Source organism: Castor canadensis, chromosome X (assembly GCF_047511655.1).
Source record: "Castor canadensis chromosome X, mCasCan1.hap1v2, whole genome shotgun sequence".
NCBI classification, from domain to species: Eukaryota; Metazoa; Chordata; class Mammalia; order Rodentia; family Castoridae; genus Castor; species Castor canadensis.
Window position 1 is genome coordinate 49,815,464 of NC_133405.1, and position 22,704 is coordinate 49,838,167.

At 35.4% G+C, this 22,704-nt stretch overlaps 1 protein-coding gene across 1 annotated transcript in view; it reads right to left on the minus strand.

Moving 5' to 3' along the window:
• Positions 1–12,014: 12,014 nt before the first annotated feature.
• Positions 12,015–22,704, minus strand: part of Fam199x (family with sequence similarity 199, X-linked) — a 28,325-nt gene continuing 17,635 nt past the window's right edge. The window contains exons 3-6 of the mRNA XM_020173924.2: positions 20,818–20,967; positions 20,248–20,409; positions 18,826–19,092; positions 12,015–17,461 (exon numbers count right to left, since the gene is read on the minus strand). Of these exons, the coding sequence (XP_020029513.1) occupies positions 17,291–17,461; positions 18,826–19,092; positions 20,248–20,409; positions 20,818–20,967 (750 nt within the window). The 3' untranslated portion in view covers positions 12,015–17,290. The remainder of the gene's footprint in view (positions 17,462–18,825; positions 19,093–20,247; positions 20,410–20,817; positions 20,968–22,704) is intronic.

The window sequence follows — 22,704 nt, forward strand, 5'->3', positions numbered from 1 at the left end:
TAAGTATATATGTAACTATATATTAATATATGCTAATAAAATGTTTTTAAAAAGAAATACTAGTTATTATTTTTAGTATCATTGTCTTTGCAGCTACAAAAAAAATCTAGAGAACATCCATGGCTGGTAACTAATTCATATTTATTGAACTGAACTGAATTTTCCTCAGAGTTCCTCAAATAGTAGAGGAATTAAAAAGTAATGTTTAGGCCTGGCTCTGGTGTCCATGTCTATAATCCTACAGAGATTGAGAGGACTGCAGTCCGAGATCAGCCCAGGCCAAAAAAAAAAGTTTGCAAGACCTCATCTCAACCAGTAGCTGGGCACTATGGCATATATCTGTCACCACAGCTACTGAAGGAAGCATAAATAAGACAATTGTGGTCCAGGCTGGCCTGGTTAAAAAAAAATGAGACCCTATCTCAAAAATAACAAGACCAAAAAGGCCTGGCAGCTTGGCTCAAACAGTGAAGTGCCTGTGTAGCAACTGTGAGGCCCTGTGTTCAAACTGCAGTAACGCCAAATAAAAGTAGTGTTTACAGTCAAGTACCTGTAATCCCAGCTTCTTCATTGTCTGAGACAGGAGGATCACTTGAGAACAGGAGTTCAAGGCTAGCCTGGCACCGTAGCGAGACTCTGTCTCAAACAAAACAAAAAGAAACAAATCAGAAGTTTATAAAATATTGGCCTGAAAGTATGAGATGTACTAAAGTACAAATCACAATGAAATACTCTTGTCTTTTCCACGTATTTATTCTGAAGCCTCTCAGACTGCCAGCCCTCACTCGTTCTCAAGTTTGGCTGAATATTACCATCATCTGGGAAGTTGTTTTTTTCTTTTCTTTCTTTTTTTTTTTTGTGGTACTGGGGTTTGAACTCAAGGCCTACACCTTGAGCCACTCCGCCAGCCCTTTTTTGTGAAGGGTTTTTTCGAGATAGGGTCTCGTGAACTATTTTGCCTGGGCTGGCTTCGAACCACTATCTTCCTGATCTCTGCCTCCTGAGTAGCTAGGATTACAGGTGTGAGCCACTGGAGCCTAGCTCACCCTGGAAAGTTTTTAAACCACTGCTTGGTTTAATTCTCATTTCATGGACATTGGGTACGGCTTGGCCATTGTCTCCTGTAAAAGCTCCCCAAGTGGTGCTAATGTGCAGCCAAGGCTGGAAACCACCAAGTCAGATCACCTGGCTTTGACCTGTGTTTCTCAGAAACCAGATCAGTCATGTGAGGCATTTGTCTAAAAGACAGATTCCTGGGTTCTTTTAGAACAGACAGAAAAGTATCTGGGAAGGTGAACCACGAGGCTTTTACTTTTGTGACAAGTTTTTCAGATGATTTTGCCTTTTTGGCATTCTTCCCACCCCTCCATCTATCCACATCTTTCCAGCTACTGTGTCATGAAACATTCTTTCAACTGTACATGTTCAGTGAGTGGTTGCCTACCATCCATCTGTGGTCTGTGCACCAAAAAAAAAGTCCTTTCCTTTCTCAGTGGATGGGCCCACCTGCACTCAGTCCCCCTCCTGGAAAATATGACTGCTGTGTGGTTGAAGTTTGAACTTACTGCTCTGACCCTTCAAAGGCATGGTTCTCCCATATCCCCCAGCGCAGGACAGCAGAAGGGGTAACATGTTAGAAATGGGACACATGAAATTAGGATAGGCTTCATAGAGAAGGTTTTATTAGAGATAGGCCTTGAAAGATAGGGAGGGATTCCTCAGGCAGAGATGGAGTTTGAGCAAGGATATAACTAACCATTAAAACTCTTCTCCTGTCCCTTCTTAGCCCCATCCATGACCTCCTGCCTTTCATACCAGTACCTCTCCAGTCTTTTCTGCTTTATAATACTACAATAGTGGTACTTGCTCAGTTAGGTGCCTCTGCTTCTTCATCTCTGGGTAGGAAAATCCCCTGTATTACTGACAATAATTCTCCCTGTCTAGCCTTTGTCTGTATAGATGCAGTTGTCTAGTATTGGTCTCTTTCCTCCCAGTTCCCTGTCCTGGCATGTTTTGCAAAGCTGTTCCTCAAACATGGTTGCTAAGTTGTCAGATTCATTGTTTTGACCAATGAATGCCCAAATTGGAATATTTGGTTGTAGATGTTCATCCAGATCCAAGACCTCATAGCAACCTCAACTCACATGCACAAACTCGGCTGCAAAATCTGTCTCAGGTGCCCTTCAGGTATCTATATGATCTTAAATCACTGATTCTCAGTGTGGTCCTAGGAAGATAAACATCAGAGTCATGGAGAAGGGTGTTAAAATACAGATTCTTAGGTCCCACCTGGACTGCTAGATCAAAATCCCCAGACATGGAGCCTGGGGATCCGAATTCTTTTTCTTTCTCAATGCAAGTTTGTTTGGTGATGGATGGATATTAAGAACATGAAGGAGTCTATAGAAAAAGAGGGTGGCAGTGCCAAAACAAACTTTTAATCATATCACTCTTTTTTACTTATTACTATTCTGTCCCCCTTCAACTATGAAGAGCAGAGCCTAGGCAGTGGCAGAAATGCTGCTGTTTGTTCCATGCTGCCAGATCCTGTGCTTAGGTTGCGTACGCTTAAGACAATTTGACTAATCAGATGGTAAGAACTATATGAAGAAGAAGTAATAGAATGCAGTGATTCCTTTCCTAGAAGCTATCAGTGTTTTAAGGGATTCTAGGAAATAAATCTTAAATGTGGGAGTGACCTTGGATAGAATTTCAGCCCTGTGGTAGACTGGTGGAAAGGATGGGTTGGGGAGAGTACGTAGGATACAGAAAGAGAAGATAGAGGGGAAAGCCACATATGCTGGGGTGACAATAAACATGGTCAAAAAAGGAGTGAGAAAAATCATTTGGCTACTGAATAGAAAGAAATGATAAAAAATAATGTTTAAGAAAGTTTAAACTAAAAGAACTGGCAAGAGTAAAATCTGGTCACATTCCCCATGTACACGTATTCCTTAAATAAAACCTGATTGGAGAACCCAACCAGTATTGCAAGTACTAAAACAGGAAAAGGCCTTACCCCTCTCATGCCTGTCTTTCCCCTACTGTGAAATGGAAACTTAAGCAATATCACCATCAATAATGACACAGTAAGAATTCTATTGTCAGGCCCTAAACTGTACAACAACTTGATGAGGTAGGTACTATAAATTAGCTTCATTTTCCAGAGGAAGAAACAGAGGCTCAGGGAGGAAGTAACAGAATTCACATCCAACTCTAATTCCAGAGTTCTATTAACCACAATCTGAAATGTGGAAGTTTTAGAGATAAAATCACATTTGTAAACTTATTGGGAGAAGGTCTAACCTTAAAAGAGGCAAAATAATGTCAGAATAGTGACATTTCTGGACATCACAGCCTGAAATGAGAATGCTGCAATTGTACTCTGCTCTGATGGCAGACAATCTAATTGTATTATAAGACACTGTGATAAAGAGCAAATGTATGCATGAATAATGTAAATTTGAATTTGAATAATAGTACAACTACTTTCATGGAGTATGATCTTGAACAGATTACTGAATCTTTCCAAGCCTCAGCTGTCTCATCTATAAAATGGGATGACTGATAGTACTACAATTAAATAAACTGCCATTGTGCAGGGCAGAGCACCAGCTTTAGGACTAGATGGATATAGCTCCAGATTTGGCTCAGTAATTTAATAGCTGTGTGACCTTGAGCAAAATGGTTTACCTTTCTGAGTACTGGTTTCCTTATTGCAGAAATATGGGGAAAAGAATACAGTTCATTCTTCCAACAAATATTTCTTTAAATGTCTGAGGTGCTAGGCACTGTACTCAGCTGTGCCATACAAAGATGAATAATTTTTCTCCTTAAGAAACTTACAATTTTCTCATAGAAGACAACAAACAACATAAATAGTACATTACTGCAAGTACTATGATACAGCAGGAGCACTAAGAAATTCTACGTGGGGGAGTTAGGAAAGGTTGCATAGAAGACAAGTAGTGAGATCCAAATGAGATATATACTAGAGTACCAAATGAACAGTGATTAAAAGTAGATTAGAAATGGAAAATTATGTTGAGATTTGATTTTTGGGTAGACAGGTTCTTGCTACACTACCTAGGCTGGCCTTGAACACCTGGGCTCAAGCAATCCTCCTGTCTCACCCTCCCAAGCTTGAACTCTGAATTAGTGATATGTGCCACCACACCTGGCTGATAATCTATTTTTTTTTAAATTGCGAATTGTAACACATACAGAAAGGTACACAGGAGGTAAATGTACAACTCAATGTATTGTCACTAAGCTACTCCAAATTTGTAAGCCACCACCTAGGCCCTCAATAGCACCCCAGGTGTTCCTCCATACCCTCCCCCAGCTATTCTCTTTTCTTCTTCTCCAAAGGCTATCATCACCCTCAGTTAGTTTGGCCTGTTTCGGAACTTCATTTTATAAACAGAATTTAATAACATGTGCTCTTTTCGTTCTCCCTCTCTCTCTCTCAGTGGTACTAGCGTTCATTTGAACTCTAGGCCTTAGGGCCTTGTGCTTGCTACTTGAGCCAGATTTCCGGTCCTTTTTGCTTTAGGTTATTTTTCAGATAAGGTCTTCCTTTTTGCCCAGTACTGGCCTCTGTCCAATTTCCTCCTCCCAAATAGCTAGGATTACATATGTCAGCCACTGCATCCAGCTTATTCACTCTTAAACCCTTTCATTCTGCCTTCTGCTCCTCAGCATTCCACAAAAACTGCTTTCTTTTTTTATTTTTGAAGTTACTATGATCTCTGCATTGTCAAATGCAATAGACAATGTTCCTGTTTCATCTTAATAGCATTCCATATAGTTGTCTACTCCCTCATTCTAGAAATACTAAACTAGCCTCTCTTCTGGCTTTTCTTCTCCCCAACATCACAATATCAGTGTCTCAAGTCTTTGGTTGTAAGAAAAACTGGTTTATCTATATTCTCTCCCTGTGTGATCCCACGTAGTCCTATATCTTTAATCAGACCATTACTGAGATTCAGTCTCCTAATGATCTAATTAATATTTCTATTTGCATACCTCAAACTCAACATGTCAAAAACAAAACTTTGATTCACACACTGCACAATTCCTCTCCCAGTTTTCCCTATCTCAGAAAAGGTCATCTTTCCATTTCTTCTACTATCATCCTAGCCCAAACTACCATTCTTTCTTGCATAGACTATGGCTTCTGACAGGTTTCCATGGTTTTATATTTGCTGTCTACAATACATTCTCCATAAAGAATCCACAAATGTCCATTAAGAGCCTAAGTCTGCACATGTAACTACCTTCTTAAATCAATTTCTTTACACCCCAAGGGCTTACATGTAATAGGAAGAACTTGCTCAGCCTCATAAAAGGTTATCTACCAAAAAAGCTTACAACTAATATCAGACTTCACGGTGACATACTCAATGCTTTCCCTCTTAAGACTGGGAATCCAGCAAGGATATTTGCCATCACCACTCCTCTTCAACATGATATTGAAGTATACTACAGTTCGGTAAGTCAAAAAAAACACACAAAAAACATACAGATTGGAAAGGACAAAACAAAATTGCCCTTATGCATAACAATGTGATCATCTACAGAAAATAACTATTAATAAACCAAATCCCTGGTTGGAGTAGGCTGTAAAGTAACCACAATGGGTAGCAAGAGGGAGTTTTTTAGGATGATGAACTATTCTGTATCCTGGTCTTAGAAGCAGTTAACCAAATCTACATCTAGGTTAAAATTCATAATATATCAAATAAAGTAAATTTTACTGCATGTTAACAAAAATTACACTCCTTCTTCAAAAACTAAATAAAACAGTCCTTGCATCATGAAGGATTTCTGCATATAACTTAGTCCTCCTAAAATATGGTTTACTTGTACAAGTTCATAGATCCTGCAGTGCCTTGCATATTAGAGGTCTACAAACTTTTTCTGCAAAGGGTGATATTTTAGGCTTTGTGGGTCATATAGTCTCTGCATAGCTAAACTTTGCCATTGCATTATGAAAGCAGCCATGAATAGTAAATAAATGGGCATGGCTATGTGGCTCAAAATCTTTATTTAAAAAAATAAGCAGCAGGCTGGATGTGGCTCATAGGCCAGTTTGCTGAGCCCTGTACTAAATGTCCTCAGTTTCATCTTGACTACGTCAAAGAAAAATGGCTACTATGGCAGACATAAATGTACACCATTCGGATCTCCCCTGAAGAGAGACTCTTCCTCAAGAAGTGTAATTAATCTCACAGCCTCCAGATGCAGGCTTTTATGGTTTGCTGGGTTCTTATGCTTGAGGCCATGTGCTTCCACAGTAGTTCTCAGCCTATGACTGAGTATGGTGGTGGTACAAAAGCTCTCTATTTACAGCCAGCATAGGACAAGTTTTGCACACAGCATCTGTACATCTGAATTCCTATTTGGCTGGCCAAGATTTTTTCAGAACTGCACTGCAATGTGATGTTGCTCCTCTCTGAACCCCTTCCTTCCCACCATGTTTTTACAGATGTCAGTCCTGCATCACACTCTTAAATAATGTGTTGGTGGCCTGACATCTGTAGTAGCAATGGAAGTGGTAAAAAGTGGTCAGATTCTGGACAAATTCTACAGATTAATCCAATAGGATTTGCTGATAGACCGGGTATGGAGTGTGAGTTAAAGAAAGGAGTTGGGGATGATGTCAAAGATGATTCTAGGGCTGGCAGAGCGGAGTGGCTCAAGTGATGGAACACCTGCCTAGCAAGTGAGGACCCTGAGTTCAAACCCCAGTACAGCCAAAAAAAAAAAAAAAAAAGAGATGAGTCTAATGTTTTCTGGTTCATTCATTTCTGCTCCTATTTTGATTTCTGCATTCTGTTTTCTTTGGTTTTATTCTATTGTTCTGTCTCTAAACTCTTAACCTGTACATTTAATGGAATAATTTTAAATCTTTCTTCTTTATAACACAAGCATTTAAGTTTATAAATTTCCTGTAATATTTAGCTGTACATAAGTTTTCATTTTCATTCAGTTGTACTTCTTAAATTCTTCATTGACCCACAAGTTATTTAGAACATTTTAAAACTTCCAAAGATATAGGATTTTTCCTAATTATCACTTTTTATTGACTTCTAAATTATCTATATTGTGGTCAGAGAATGTGCCCTGAAGATATTTTTAAAACTCTGTTCAGATATGCTTTAAGGCCTTGTATGTGATCAAGTGTCATAAAAACGCTGTGTTAGTTTGCTGAGAATCTTGTAATAATTGGACAGTGTTCTATACATTCCATTATGTTAAACTTGGTAATGGCATCATTTAAATCTCTGTCCTTATTGAATTTTTTTTAAGTAAGAAAAACATAGGTCTTTATCGCTCCTTGTCCAGCTCTAATTCCCATTCCATTCTGTTTTTGTGCCAATATCATTGTTTTTGTTATTATGGCTCTATACTATAGCTTGGAGTCAGGTGTTGTAATAACTTCAGCATTGCCCTTTTTGCTCAAGATTGGGGTCCTTTTTGTTTCCATATGAATTTTTTGAACTTCTTCTGTGAAGAATGTCATTGGAATTTTGATGGGCATTGAATTGAATTTGTATATTACTCTTGGCAGTATGACTACTTTAACAATATTTACTCTGCAGACTCATGAACATAGGAGGTCTTTCCATCTTCTAGTATCTTCTATAATTTCTTTCTTTACTGACTTATAGTTTTCATTGTACAGGTCTTTAACATCTTTGGGTAAATTTAAGCCTGAATATTTTGTTTGAGGCTATTATGAATGAGATTATTTTCTTGACTTCTTTTTCAGCAAGTTTGTCACTGATGTATGGAAAAGCTAGCATTTTTTTTTAAATATTGATTTTTATATCCTACTACTTTTCTGAAAGTGTTAATTAGATCTAAGTATCTTCTGGTGGAATCTTTAGGGTCTTTTATGCATAGGATTGTATCATCTGCAATTAGGGATAATTCAACTTCCTCCTTTCCTATTTATATCCCTTTTATTTCTCTCTCTTCCTTTATTGCTTTCACTAAGATTTCAAGTACTGTTTACCATAAGATTGATGAGAGTGGGCACCCTTGCCTATTCCTGATTTTAGAGGCTATTTCTTAATTTTTATTCACATGATCAAAAAAATTGAGAGAGGTGTTTAAAACTCTCGTCATATAGATTTATTTCTGCTTGTAGCTCTGTAAATTTTACTCTATATATACTTTTAAGTTATGTTGTTACACATATTCAAGTGTGGAATTGCGGTATTCTGGTGAGAACTTTTTTGGCAGTATTGCAGTCTTAATCTCAGGGCTTTCACACTTGCTAGGCAGGCACTCTACTGCTTCAACCTTACCTCCAGCCCTTTTTACTCTGGTTATTTTGGAGACAGGGTCTCACTTTCTGCCCAAGTCCAGCCAGTACCAGGATTCTCCTATTTATGCTTCCTGCCATAGCTGGGATGACAGGTATGTACTACTGCATCCAACTACTGGTTAAAATGGGGTCTTGTGAACTATTTTTCCAGGCAGGCCTTGAACTGCGACCCTCAACCTTCATTTCTAGTAATGTTTTTTCCCCTCAGATCTATTTTGTTTGGTATTAATGCAGCTACAGCTTTTTTTAAGTTAGTGTATGCCTGGTATATCTTCTCCATTTTTTTGACCTTCAACCTTTGTGGTTCCTCCTATAGAGCATTTAGCTTTCTTCCCCTAAACCTAGTCATATAATCTTTTGTATTTTAAAAAGTTTTTTACCTTATTGTGATTTTTAAAATATATTTTGTTTTTCACAGCCATTTTGTGCACTCTATTTATTCTACTTTTTTTTCTTTTCTTGCCTATTTTTGAATTAAAATTCTTTTCTTTATTCTTCTCTTTTCTTTTTCTATAGTACTGGGGATTTTACCCAGAGCCTGACGCATGCTAGGCAAATACTATCTCTCTTCTGACACACCCTCAAGTCCTATTTTGTTTTTGTACTTTATTTCTGAGATAGGGTTTTGCTGACTTTGCACAGACTGGCCTCAAACTTGCCATCTTCCTGCCTCTACCTTCCCAATAACTGGGATTACAGGTGTGTACCACCATGCCTGACCATTTTTTTTCTTATTCCACTTTTTCCCTTTTACAGATTTGGAAGTTATAGTCTGTCTCTATATTTTAGTAGTCATTCCTGAAATTCAAATTTGATTTAAAATTAAATCCTTATTAAAATAAAAATTAAGGACCTTGCTTAGTTCTTAGAATTTTTTACTCCAGTCATCTCTAGTTTGTGTTAACTTTAAAGCATTTTTTGAAGCATAACATACACACAAAGCACTGTGCATTAGTGTCATGTTCACTGAATCCCTAACAAGCTGAGTACTTTATTAACAGACATATCAAGAAGTATAAAGCTGCAGTATCCCCAAAAGCCCTCTCGAATAATGTTCTAGTCATTACAGGCACTCCAGAACTCATATGAGTAACCATTATCCTAGTTCTAGCAACATAGGTTAGCTTCACTTGTTCTTTTTGTTTTTTACATCATATACTACTGTAATCCTTTATATTTGGTTTATTTTGCTCAAATTCTGTTTGGGATATATAACTATATGGTTAGGTGTAGTTGTAGATCATTCATGAACAAGATTGTATAATATTCCATTATGTAAGTCCATTCAAGTTCTTAAATCTGCAATATAATTGGAAAGTATAAACTGTGCTAAGTATAAATAAAAAAACTAAGTCTCAGTTGCATCTGTTAAAGATTTTTAGAACAAAACAAAAGATATAAAAGGACAAAAAATCTCCATTTTCCTTATATCCCCCACTATATCCTCACAGAGTTCTTTAATCTGGATTATGTACACCATTTTTTGCTAAGAAAATTTCTTGGGCTTAGAGACAAGTAGGACAACAAAAAACATGCTTCAACTTACCTTGAACAGTTGCTTCTCTACCTCCTGCCTGCTACCCAAATTATTCCATGGCCTTAGTAACAAAAATGTACTAAGGAAAACAACTGGAATTTGTTTTTATATAAAAACAATAGACTTCTTACTTCTTCAAGATACTATCAGGACTTACCAATTAAAAGTAACTATTCTATATTACTGCCAAAAAATAATGATTTTGAAATGAATAACATTAATGGTTATGATTCTGATTTCAAGTAAGTAGAACAAATGTTTCACATGATATTAAGGAAATATTTTAGAGGTATGATGGTATTATATTATATCTAAAACAGAAGTATCCTATATCTATCAGCCTACTAGTAGGAAACATGGATAATATAATAGCAAACATTACTTACTTTGAGATCCAAATAAATGGAAAGAGGGTAAAGTATTATCAGATTTGCAGTGACTCTATTAAGGTTCTCCTATCACAAGTATTAATAAAGAAACACTAAGGGATGACTCTGAAATTCACACTTCTACTTATTTGTAAGCATACTTGGAAAAAATGGGAGCCTTTAGATTTCATGTATTCAGTTCTGTGTCCTAACACTGTCACAACTATTTATATGTCAAAGGATGAACTCACAGAGAAAGCTGCATGGCAGCACTCTTTGTAATGATAAAAACTGAGAAACTAGCTCAACAGTAGAGTTGAATTCCCAGCACCCAAACAAACTAACAAACTGCATCAAATTTCCTATATTACTCAAACATTAAATCTTCTTCACAGTTAAATGAAATGGTCAATATTTGAGGAAATCCTCCAGTAAACCACCAAGTTCCAAATTTTGGTAGTGGCTTCAATGAAGCATAAAATGAAATACCACTTACTTTCCCCCTCATGCCAATCTCAGTATTTCATTGTGGGGCAGCAGTTTTTTAGCCATTGTTTACTGTTCACTGGAAAATAATGGTAATAGCCATTACATAAACCACCAAATCTCTACAGCAGCACTAACAGAACTCTCTATGACAATGCAAATGTTTTAGATCCTTTGTTTACCAACACAGAGAGTAGCCTCCAGCCACATGTGGCTATTAGGCATTTGAAGTACTGCTACAGACTAATGATCTGAACCATTACTATAAGACTAACAAACAAAATTTTAAATTTTATTTAATTTTAATTCCTCTAAATAGTTGCATGTATCTAGTGGCTACCATAAAGTTAGTAGAGATCTAGAGTACCTAAAAGAAGAAACACACACATAATCACACATTTTTCTTAATATTTAACTCACATTTATTAAAAATTGAAGATTACAGAAAGCATGAATAAGTCTGCCTTCATTAAACAAGCTTAATTAACCTATTTTTGACTAATACATGAAAGTATTTAATACCACAAAAAGAATTTTGAAGATAAGTCTACACCAACCACCAAAATTAAAAACAAAAGCAAACCAGCTAACACATTTTGAAAGGAGACAGCAACTATAGACCTCCCTCTAGTGGCAAGAGATAAAGTTGCTACTGAAAAACTGAACTGCTCCTGCCTGTGTCTATACATAAAACTGTCCAGAGATTTCTTTTACAAAATCACGACTTAAAAAGATTCTAAAGCAATACATAAGGAAAATAGATCGCTTTTGTCAACACAAATTAGTCCTAATTTTCACTTACTTTCAATACTAATTTCTCTAGAAATCTCATCTCTTCAGAAAAAAGTTTTGCCAATGACATTTGGTAAATTGGGGAATTGGCGCTATAACAAAATGAAAGTTAATAGAACCCTAATCAAACTACAAGCAAAAGAAAAGACAGCAATTCTCTGTTGGCAAATGTTCTGGGATAAACAATGAAAGCATCTGGTTTATCAGAAGAAAACAGTAAAGAGCAGTGGGATTTGTAAGAAAATAAAACTCAAAGTACAAAGAAAAAACAATAAAAATGGTGTTATTACATTATTTGGTTATTCTTGATAACCAAAATGACACTTCATTCTGATATTCAGTTCAAAAGACAGCTCTTTCACATAGCCAGTTTTAATTACAACTATAGCATACTCATTTAGACTTAACTACTAAACTACTTTCAAGTACAAGGAACTCAAAATAGAAAGGACTTGTGTTACAACTATTGTTATTCCCTCAACACAGCTTCAGAAAACCAGGGTTTATATACACTGTAGTAAGTACAGAATTTACAGAAGACAGTTATATATACAAAAGTGCATTAATATAGTAATACATTTAGCAGGAATACAGGGAAAAATCCTGGTTAACAATCTGATACATTACAGTATTTAAGACTACTTGAAGATTCTCCAAACCAGTCAACTTCCTACTTGCTTTGGTTATGATAATGATGTTACATTAATTTTTGAAACTAAAAAACAGAGACAAAAAAAAACCAGAAACAATTTGAAATTTTTAACCATCTATGAAATGTTTTACATATACTTGTGTTTATTGTTAATATCTTTTGACAACAGTCCTATTTAGATCCCCAACACAAAAATCTAGAATGGACAGTACTTACATCTAAGTAAGAGTACTCAAAGAGGAAATTAAATTCACCCACTATAGGAACAGACATTATCAGCTCCATTCTTAAAAGCCTTGGTTAGATAACCCAAAAGTCTCAATTTAAATCCAATAGGTCAGCTGCTGTTAAAGAGCAAGCAGCTCAATAAAACAAAACAGGTCATGGTTTTAGGCCACTATTCCTTAGAACAATTCAGAATAGAAAGTGTTAACTTGTCATTTATAGTTAATGCTACAACTACCTTTACATAGTCAAAATGTGGATGCATAATTAAGCAACTCTCTTTTTCCACTCCAACCCTCATCACAAAAAAGAAACCAGATTTCCACAGGTTCCATTCACCACAAAGATGCAACAAAAGAAACATGACAATAAAGAAAAGTAATATAGTGAAATTAGCAAAGACCAAACCAGTTTTTCTGAGGTTGGCATGTCAAATTAAAATGTAAATCACCATTATTTAATCTAGGTTAAAAGACTAGTAACCTCAATTTAAAAAACTAATTGGGGATGGAGTTGAAAACAAGTAATTTTAATATTTAAAAAATGAAAATAACATAGTAAGCCAACTCAGATCTTTAGCTATACCATGCAACTTCCTTACTCTTAATAGCCAGTTAAAGGAATTTTCAGAGTTCCTTTCCAAAGAGGTAAGGCCTAAATATTCTAAGGAGTATATTCCAAATACTATGCTGACAGAAATGCCTAGCTCAAAATATCTCAAGATAGTTTTCTTACACACTTAACATAATTTCATTTTTAAGATAAAATTTATCTTATTTTCTCAGACTTAAAACTAATGCAAAGTCACAACAGTACATATTTATTTCCTAACTAATAGTCTTTTTCAAGATGAAGTTTACCTCTAATTTAGACATGATGAACGTCAGGGCATTCAACATCAACACTATTTATAATGCAAATAGGAATTTATCAGCTGTCCCAAACCATAAACTATGTATGCCTCCCCAACCCCATGAATTCCAAACAAGCAGCCTTCTGAAGACAGAAGTGCTAACAGGTAATCTGTTAAAGGAAAGGGGAGTGGAGTGGTTCAGCTACTACACAAACGAATCCAAAGAATCTCTAAAGTTAACAACACAAATCAACTTGCTATGTAATTTCAGTTGTTCTAGTGCTTTTGACTATACCATGAAAATTATCTTTCCAGATAACTAAAAGTTTACCTGCTTAAAAAAGTATCCTACCCAGGCATATGGTGCAGGTCTATAATCCCAGCACTCAGGAAGCTGAGGCAAAATGATCTCAAGTTTGAGGTCACCCAGCCTGGGCTACATAGCAAGATCCTGTCTCAAAAAAACACAACGTAAAAGTATCCTGGCCTTTCACTTTTTTCAGGGAAAAAGAGAATATGTTAAGCCATGCTTTACATAACTTTCAGGGTTCTTTGATGACCCAGATGGCCAAAAACAAAGTTATGCAAAGGAAACTTAAGATCTGACTGTTTTGTTTTGGTTTTATACTCTAGTACTACAGATTGGTTCAAATGAATGGTTTTGCTTACTGCTATCCAAACACCATGGGTACTATACATACTGAATTATAACATTCTAATTATTTTTGAGTTTGAAAAAGGATGATATTAACAAAAAGTACAGAGTTCATCACCTTTAAGGCACATGAGGCTACAGAGGATAAGCCATGAACAAAAAAGTCTGCTAGATCACCCAAACAAATAAGACATCTATATTGTTTATGTCCTAACATTTTTGGCTTAAATATGAAGACATCTGATAAACTTTACAATTTTTAAAGCTCATCTGTATATGAATAACTTTATACAATAGTTTCTTATAATTTTTCCTTTATGAGGGGATTTAGCACTTTTAAAAGCTAAATAAAATGAGACATTCACCCAATTTATAAAGGGCCATTATTTTTTAAGTCAGTTTCTGAGATTAATTCGGTAGTATCTAATTTACCCAAGGGACAGAGAACTGAAGTAAACTGCCACTGTCTAACAAAAAAATGAGATAAGTCCCATGGAAAAAAGTGTCATATTACTCTAAGTTCTTGATGGAACAGAATAAACTAGCCCTTTACACCCCACTATACATTATAGTATACTACCTTTCTTTAATCAGTTGCAAAACTGTAGAAAAATACATGCCATTTTGTTTAAGTCAAGGTTCATACTTTTAAAAGCTGTGATAGGACTGACATCTTATTACAATATCTCTAATAAAAGGTCTCTTGATAAGTCTGCAGGGACTTTAACATGTCCTCAGCTGAATAAGGTTTATTTTTAAAGAGGAGACTTATTTGCTCTAATGTCAATTCTGTATAGATGAGAAGCAACACTGAAGCAAGTAAGTTTTGCATTTTATTAATGGGCTAATTATGGTTTATATTTAAGAAGAAAAAATGCTGACGGATTTGTTTTAAATTTAACTCAAAGAGATACCACATTGAATAAATTATTACTTATTCCAAAAAAGACACAATTCAAGCTTAGGGGAATTAAAACAGGTCAAAAGGATAGAACTGATATTCTATCTAGAACTAGCAAAGACAAAAGGACTTTTTTGTTTGTTTTTTTATGCCAGTTTCTGTCTTAGAGGAATAGAAAAACACTTCATAATGTCCCTCTTAGATCATAAGCAAGACTAATTTTTCTTTTAATTGAAATGTTTTTAATCCCCTCCAAATAAATTTAATATGTTATCTAATTTAAAGTCCTGCAAAGATAGTTCATACAGATTTACAGAAAATTTCATGATGTACATCTATAAACACTCAAACCTTCACGAACTTTAAAAATCTGCTTTGTGGCACTTTGGTAAACTTGTATAATAGTGACTTAAGTTAAATATAATAAAACTACATGATTGTTGGAAGAACAGAGTAATGGTCTTAAACTACAACATGACCCTGTTTAGAATTTTTTCTTTTACTGATCGCCAGCACGCAAATAGTTTCCACATATGTAACAGATAAATGCTGCTGCTCTATTTCTCCAAATGTGGCCAATTTTCTTTGAAAAATAGGAAAAGACAGCAGGCAATCACTCTGTAAGATTTTGCTTTTGCTAAGAGCAGGTTGAAAATTCAGATGTATTTTGCTCTTCTCTTGCTTTGCTCTTCCTATATCTGGAAGGCAAAATGAGGTTCATCCTTTCTACCCCCTTCCAAGTATTCTAGAATTTACCCCCAAGATTTCTTTGGGCCTTCTAAGTTGGTGAGGAGCACCAAAGAGGGGGCAGGAGGAAAGTCGAAAGACTACTCCCACTGAAAATCATATATATGTATATGTTTTCATTTGAGTAAAATTTTAAATTCTTACTTTAGTAGTCTTCAAAATGTTATAATCATACCAGACTTGAGCAAAAGCTTCAATGTATTAATTTTTATCCTCAGTTTCAATTCTTTAACCTTCAAGGAACCAAAATGAAATAAAAATTTAAAATACATGAAAATTTCATTTTTAATTAAGCAAAGTTTAAGTCTTTATATCAACTGAGAATTAAGAATTTAAGTTGCTAGTCTTTTAATGAGCTAATGTTAAGAAAAGTAGAAATACTATTAACGTCTAAACTATACAATTTAAAAAATATTCATTATAACTCTTCCTATAGAATCAGATTACTTCCTAAATGTTATCCACAATAAAAAGAAAATTAAAGTCAGAAAGCAGCTTGATTGTCAGTAGTATCAGTTTCTATCTTCAACCCACGTGGATGTTCAAAGATGTGGTAGAAGAAAAGGAATAACACTATTTCTAGGTTCATGATAACAAACTGTGAAAACATTTAAAGAAATTCAATGATTTTACATTTAAAATTAGAGTTCTATTAATAACCAACAAGCTATGGTGGTTTCTTAGTCTCACTGCTCTGTATACTTACAGCAATTCATAGAGAAGTTTAGAACTCTAAAGGGCTTTCATCAGTTAATTTAGAAGATTAACCTGTTCATAGGCCTGAAGCTGTTATATCAAATATTTAAAAATTAGAGCTGTGCTAGATTAAAAAAAATGGCCTACAAAAAGAATTGAGAGAGAGAGAGAGAGAAAGAGAGAGAGAGAGATTTTGCCTGAAAAAAATTTTATACCCTAAAATTTCAGAAAGCAGTGAAAAAGCAGAATTTATTATCTTGCCTAATGGCATTCCCCATTTGAATGTTAGTCAACATAGCATTCAATCTAAAATTCAGCTACTAGTAGCATTATTTCCTCAGTAGTCATCACTTATAGAAAGGATTCTGATTAAAATGAAAACAAAAACAAATCTACCTGGGAAAAGATTAGGGCCTTTTCTTCCTTTGAGTTAATAATGAATGAAAATAGAACTAAACCTAATGAAGGCACTATTGTAAAAACAGCAATCCATACTTTGTGTGCACTCTCACCTCAAAAAAGATTCCCATCAGGAACTGAGAATTATGCTATGGCCCTTTAGAAAAAGTAAACAAAGAAATCTTAAGAATGGAATTGAACTATGATCCCTACACATGTACATACACTGACGTAATAAACTACTTGTCAACAGTACCTCAAAATCTCCAAAACTGTAAAAGTACTAGTCTTTGAAAAAGCCCACATAACCACCATAAAGTTTAAATAGTCAAAACATTTACTTATGGTTCATAAATCAGAATGTACATCAGAATAACCTGGCACTGGCTAAAACACAATGACTTCCCAACCCTATGTGGTTTCTGACTCACTAAGTCTCTCGTGGGGCTCAATAGTCCACATTCCTAATGACTTCACAGGTGATGCTGAAGCTGCAGGTCTTGAGACCACCCCCTGAGAACCTCTGGCCCAAATTATTAATGGTACATCAGCACAGCCCTAACCAAAATTTTGGTTAAGATGCATGTAAACTAATAAGGATAGAATAATGCTTGGAAAGAATGATGACAAAATCACCCTTATTACATCATAACATCAACATCTGCTTCATGATCTTCCTCCGTTACTTTCAAGGACAGCACTTCTTCATTAAGGAAGAGCCCGCTGAGCCTCTCCTTCCGGGCCTGCCTCTGCTCTTTCAGCTGCCTCTTGCGGAAAGCCTTCTGCTGTAACTTTCGCTGCTTGGATCGCTTCTGTTAATGTGAAAAGTTCTAAATCAGTAAGGTTAGTTCTTGGCATATCTACCCCAAGGTGTTTTGTGGATCAATTCCCTATTTTCTGAATTTTAAGAGCTGTTCAAATTCCTCTGGAGTACGATTCTTATACGAATAAGTTAGCCATGGCTTAGACTTGAAAATGATTCTTTAAGACTCTATTTTTATGGTATTTGATGAGTGAGTCTTCTGGCTAGGAAAGGCTGATACTTGATCATTTGGGCTAGCTGTGGATAACCAGACACTTTTAAGACTTATTTTTAAGTGGTTTAATATTTTTGTTTGGGTCAGACTGGGGTTTGAACTCAGTGCTTTGCAACTGCAAAGCAGGTGTTCTACTTCTTGAGCCATCCCTCCTTATTTTTAAATTAAATTAGAGTACATTAGTATCAAGGCATAGCGAAAACAAAATTAATACTAGGGGATAATATTGAATACAAAATGTAGGGAAATTGCCCAAATCTCTAATGCTTACACTTTTAAGCTACTTTTCACCGAAAGCCACTAGCAATTTTATAATGGCTGGGAAAGAATCATGCCTTCTTCCTATTAGGCAAATACCTTCTTAAAAGCCCATTAGAAACTCAGTGGGTACTCTGTTCCTTGTCACTGGTGAACAGATGCCAAAATGGAATGACTTCACATCCACAGAAATCCCCCAACTATGTTTCTGCTACTTTAGTAAGAGCCAGGAAAGGAATCATTGTATATCAAGTAACCAATGGATTTCCAAAGAGTTAAATAGATTCTTTTTTCACCTTTAAACTGGGTCCAGGTTCTGTGCTATTGCAAGGAACCAAACTCCCCTGCTAAGCCACAGAAGCATACATTTATACCTTTTTTTAAAAAGTGCCCAAAAATATCACAGAAAATTTTGTTAAACTGAAGAGTTAGCATTATTACATTTTAAAATCAGCTAAGAAGCAGCAGTCAAGACCAAAACATCAAGAAAACACAACACACACACACAAAAGACATATGCAACATTTTTAGGAGCTAATAGACAGCAACATCAGCAACATAGTGAGATTCGCTTAGTAGTGAGTTGCAGTCAATAATGCAATTTTGAGAATTACTCATTATTTCTGTGAATATAGCTTACTTAAAACAGACACAAAAATCAGAAAAAATTGAATGCAATGTAGTTGTGGGTCAAAAGAGTACTCAAAAGCACTCAGCCTAGAGTGCTTTGTTCAACAGCAGAACATCCTGCTTGTTCAATTAAAACAAACACCCACAGGCATCTAGATAGTAGGACAATTTTCACTCTTCAAAAAATTTAAATGAAAGAGTACTAATATTAATATTGAAAGGTAAAGTTTTGTATTGATTAGACTTTTTACTTTTGAATCCCGAATCCGCTCTGCTGCACTTGCAGACAAGTTGCTGTCACTGTGTGCTCGACTCATGTTGGCACTGGAGTTTGAAGCAGAGTTTCCAACACTGGACCCACTGCTGCTTGCAGAACTGACCATGCTGGCGCTGCTGCTGCTGGCACTGGCACTGGCACCACTCACTCCACTGGTACTTGCACAACTAAAGTTGCTTCTCTTCCAGGCCTCTCTTGCAGGCCGCTGGCGAGGGCTATGCTCCTTGATATAGTTTCTGACCTTGGGACACATGGACAAAAACTGGTTAGTGCTGTACCTTGATGTTCTACCCTCAAGATGCTGGAGAAAAAAAGATCACCTTGTCCTTAATCCAATAGACTGTCAAAACTGCTGCAGAAGAGTACAAGGGCACAAGATATCTCTAAATTTAGAAACAAGTACCCCAAAATTGACAATTTTCCAAATTCTAGAAAACATACTATGGACTACGACTTTAAAAACATATAAAACATAATCAGCAAATGGAAGGCTACTGGCTTTCTGAATGTAGGACTGTAAGAAAACACTGAAATAAAAACTAACAAAATAATAAAATGAGATTAAGCATTTGTTAAAGGTCTCCTTTAATAATGATTTAAATAAATTAATGATTATGTTCTTTTTTCCAAGTGGCCAATGGTATCTGTCTTCAAATGTAAGACATCAATTTACCATACTAATGAAAATGGCTGGATTGTGGAAAATTATAGTCTATGTCTATTGAAAGAAATACTAAAATGAGAGAAATTTATCATAAATGGTTAAATACAAAACAAACCAAAAGTAGAACATTAAAACCAAAGTATTCATTTAGCCATGGATCAGAGAAGACGAAAGCAGCAAAAACTATACTTAGAAGATAACAGAAAAGCACATTTCAGAATATCTGAGGGAAAATTCATTAGGTTTCACTCTACTCAGGCTCCATTATTCCATAAGACTATGCAAATCCCTCAGCTCAGAAGTATAGCTCTTGTGTATAGCTCTTGTTAATTAGTACTTTGGTTCTGTCAATATACACCTCTTATCAGTTGAGTTAGAATAAATCTATACTTAACTATCCCATAAGTGGTGAAATTAAGTTTTAAAGTCTATATAACTGAAGATCCACATTGACCAGAAAGGTACTACCAGGTGAGATGTACATAAAACCTCTCAAAATCATATGTTCTCAAATATTACCATCACCTTTTTTTTCTTTGTGGTACTGGGGATCGAACCCAGGCTAGGCTCTACCACTGATCTTTATCACTAGTCCCACTATCAATTTTTTCTAATGTACGTTTTCACAAAAAAAGTAATATTGACCTTAATTCTCTATATATGTACATATGATTATCCAAGTTCACATTTTACAAGACGGTGGTATCTACAATCTGTATTTACTTTACATACCTGCTTCAGTTTTTCATCTGTAAGACAGTTCAGTTCAATAATAAACTCACTGTCTGTAGGGGAGATTTGAGCAGAAGGATCAATGATTTTAATAATATCAAGTTGCTCCCGAAGGCCCATCTCAGTACTGACTTTACGACTCAAATACTCAATATATTCCACCTATTTGATGAAAAATCACAACAAAAAGCATCAATTTCTAATCCTTTAGTATGTCAATTATGTGTTTTACATATCAGAAGCACTGAGTACTGTATTTGTTCTCTGAAAGATAAGTTAGCTCTAAAGCTCAAATTTAGATTTACTAAGCAATCCACATTTACCCAGTAGTTATAAATAGGTAATAAAATTCTCCACACGCATACTATCTTTTTCCTTTTTTTAAAATTGTTTTTACATTTATTCATATATGTATACATTGCCCCCCACCCCCCACCCCCCTCGCTTCCAGGCAGAACCTGTTCTGCCCTCTTGTTCTCCAATTTTGTTGAAGAAAAAACATAAGAGGCAATAAGAACACATATATTTTTAATTAAGACTGTTAATGTATAAGAATATCAACATTTTTACCTGTTCATCATTTGTCATTGCACTCCAAGGAAGTTCATCTAAATTCCGGTGCTTGTTTTTCTTTTTAGGAAGCAGGCAAGGTGAACTGGGAATACTGGGTATGACATCAGAAAGTACATCACTCCCACTGGCAATGTCACTGCCTGGTAACTTCATAAAAATAGGAAAGGCAGGGGGAGGAAATGCAAAATTTTTTAAATACATTTTAAATACCACATCTCACACATTAATTAAAAGCCACTTTAGCTAGGTATGGTGGTGAACACCTATAATCACAGCACTTGGTAGGGTGAAGCAGGAAGACAGCAAGTTCAAGGCCAACTGGAGATACACTCACAAGATCCTGTCTCAAAAAAAAATGAACAAATAAAGTTACTTTAATATAAGACTAATGGCAAATACCGAACCAGAGGACATTAATTCTGATCCACACCTATTTTATACAAAGTGTCGATATCAATATATTTTTGCATATATTTACTTATTCAATAAAAGATGCTTTCCAAAAGCTTAAAGTCACAATCATAACTTGTTAAAATGCTGAACTGAGAGTAAATCATAGGGCTGGCAGAGTGGCTCAAGTGGTAGAGCACCTTGCCTAGCAAGTGCAAGACCCTGAATTCAAGCCTCAGTACTTCCAAAAGAAAAAAGTCAATCATCATGAAAGTTTTAAATTTATGGTGCCAATACTTCTAGGGCCTACACAGAATAATGAATAAGAAATACTGATCTCCATCTCAGGAAACCTGGGTGAGCTGCCACTAATTGGCTTTTTTGCCAGACACTGTGCTAGACATAAAGACAAATAATTTGTGGTCTTGTCCTCAAATCTGTATTAACAACCTTAAAACAATTAATTTAAAATATGCTATCGGTATAAAGCAAAACACTTTAAGGACCAGAAATATAATGAAAACAGAAAGACAAAGTATGGACAAAAGAGAAATAAAAAGAAGCCTAACACATAGAAAATCAAATCAGCTTAAAGTAAGACAAACAGTAAAAACATATATTACCTATTTTAAAAAGTGGATTTAATGGCTTTACTAGTACATACTTGATAAAAACCGCACATGTTTAATGTATAAATTTAATATTTTTGGACACATACACATACATGAAAAACCATCACCACAGAGTGGTAAGTATATACATCTCCTCCAAAAGTCAGAATGGATTTAATTTAATGTATTTAAGATATGCATCTAAAAAGATAAAATCATTTCTTCTAAAGGAGCACTTAACAGTTTTTAAAGATAATGCATTCATGTTTACAAGGTACAAAATAGCACCTTTAATTTTTTTTTGGTTCTGTACAGTTTGCAATCATATCTGAACTCTGGACAATTTCTAAGCTTTGGAAGTTACCAAAAGAGAAGAGCTTTCATCATGAAAACTATTGCAGTCATAAGTATTTGGACTCCTATTATAGGCATAGCCCTATAACAGGTACAGAGGGATCAAAGGAGTGTAAGTCATGGTCTTTATACAAAAACTTTATATTCTACTTGGGAAGGTAATACAATAACATATACATACAAATATACAATATAGTACATGACAGATACTAGGTCTGATATGACAGGTCACCAATGGAAATATCTAGCCAGGAGTTGAAGCTGTAGGATTAACATCGTGAGAGTTACAAGGGATTATAGGCAGTCACTGGGGAATCAATCGTGTAGAAGAGATGAGTGAAGTCACAAAAATGGGATCAATCACTATGCAAGATGACCACAACATTTAAAATGAAACTGTTTAAGTAAGAGACCATTCTTTCTACATCCCCATAAGCAGGTACTACTCTTTTTTTTTTTTTTTTTTCATTTTTCTTTTATTATTCATATGTGCATACAAGGCTTGGTTCATTTCTCCCCCCTGCCCCCA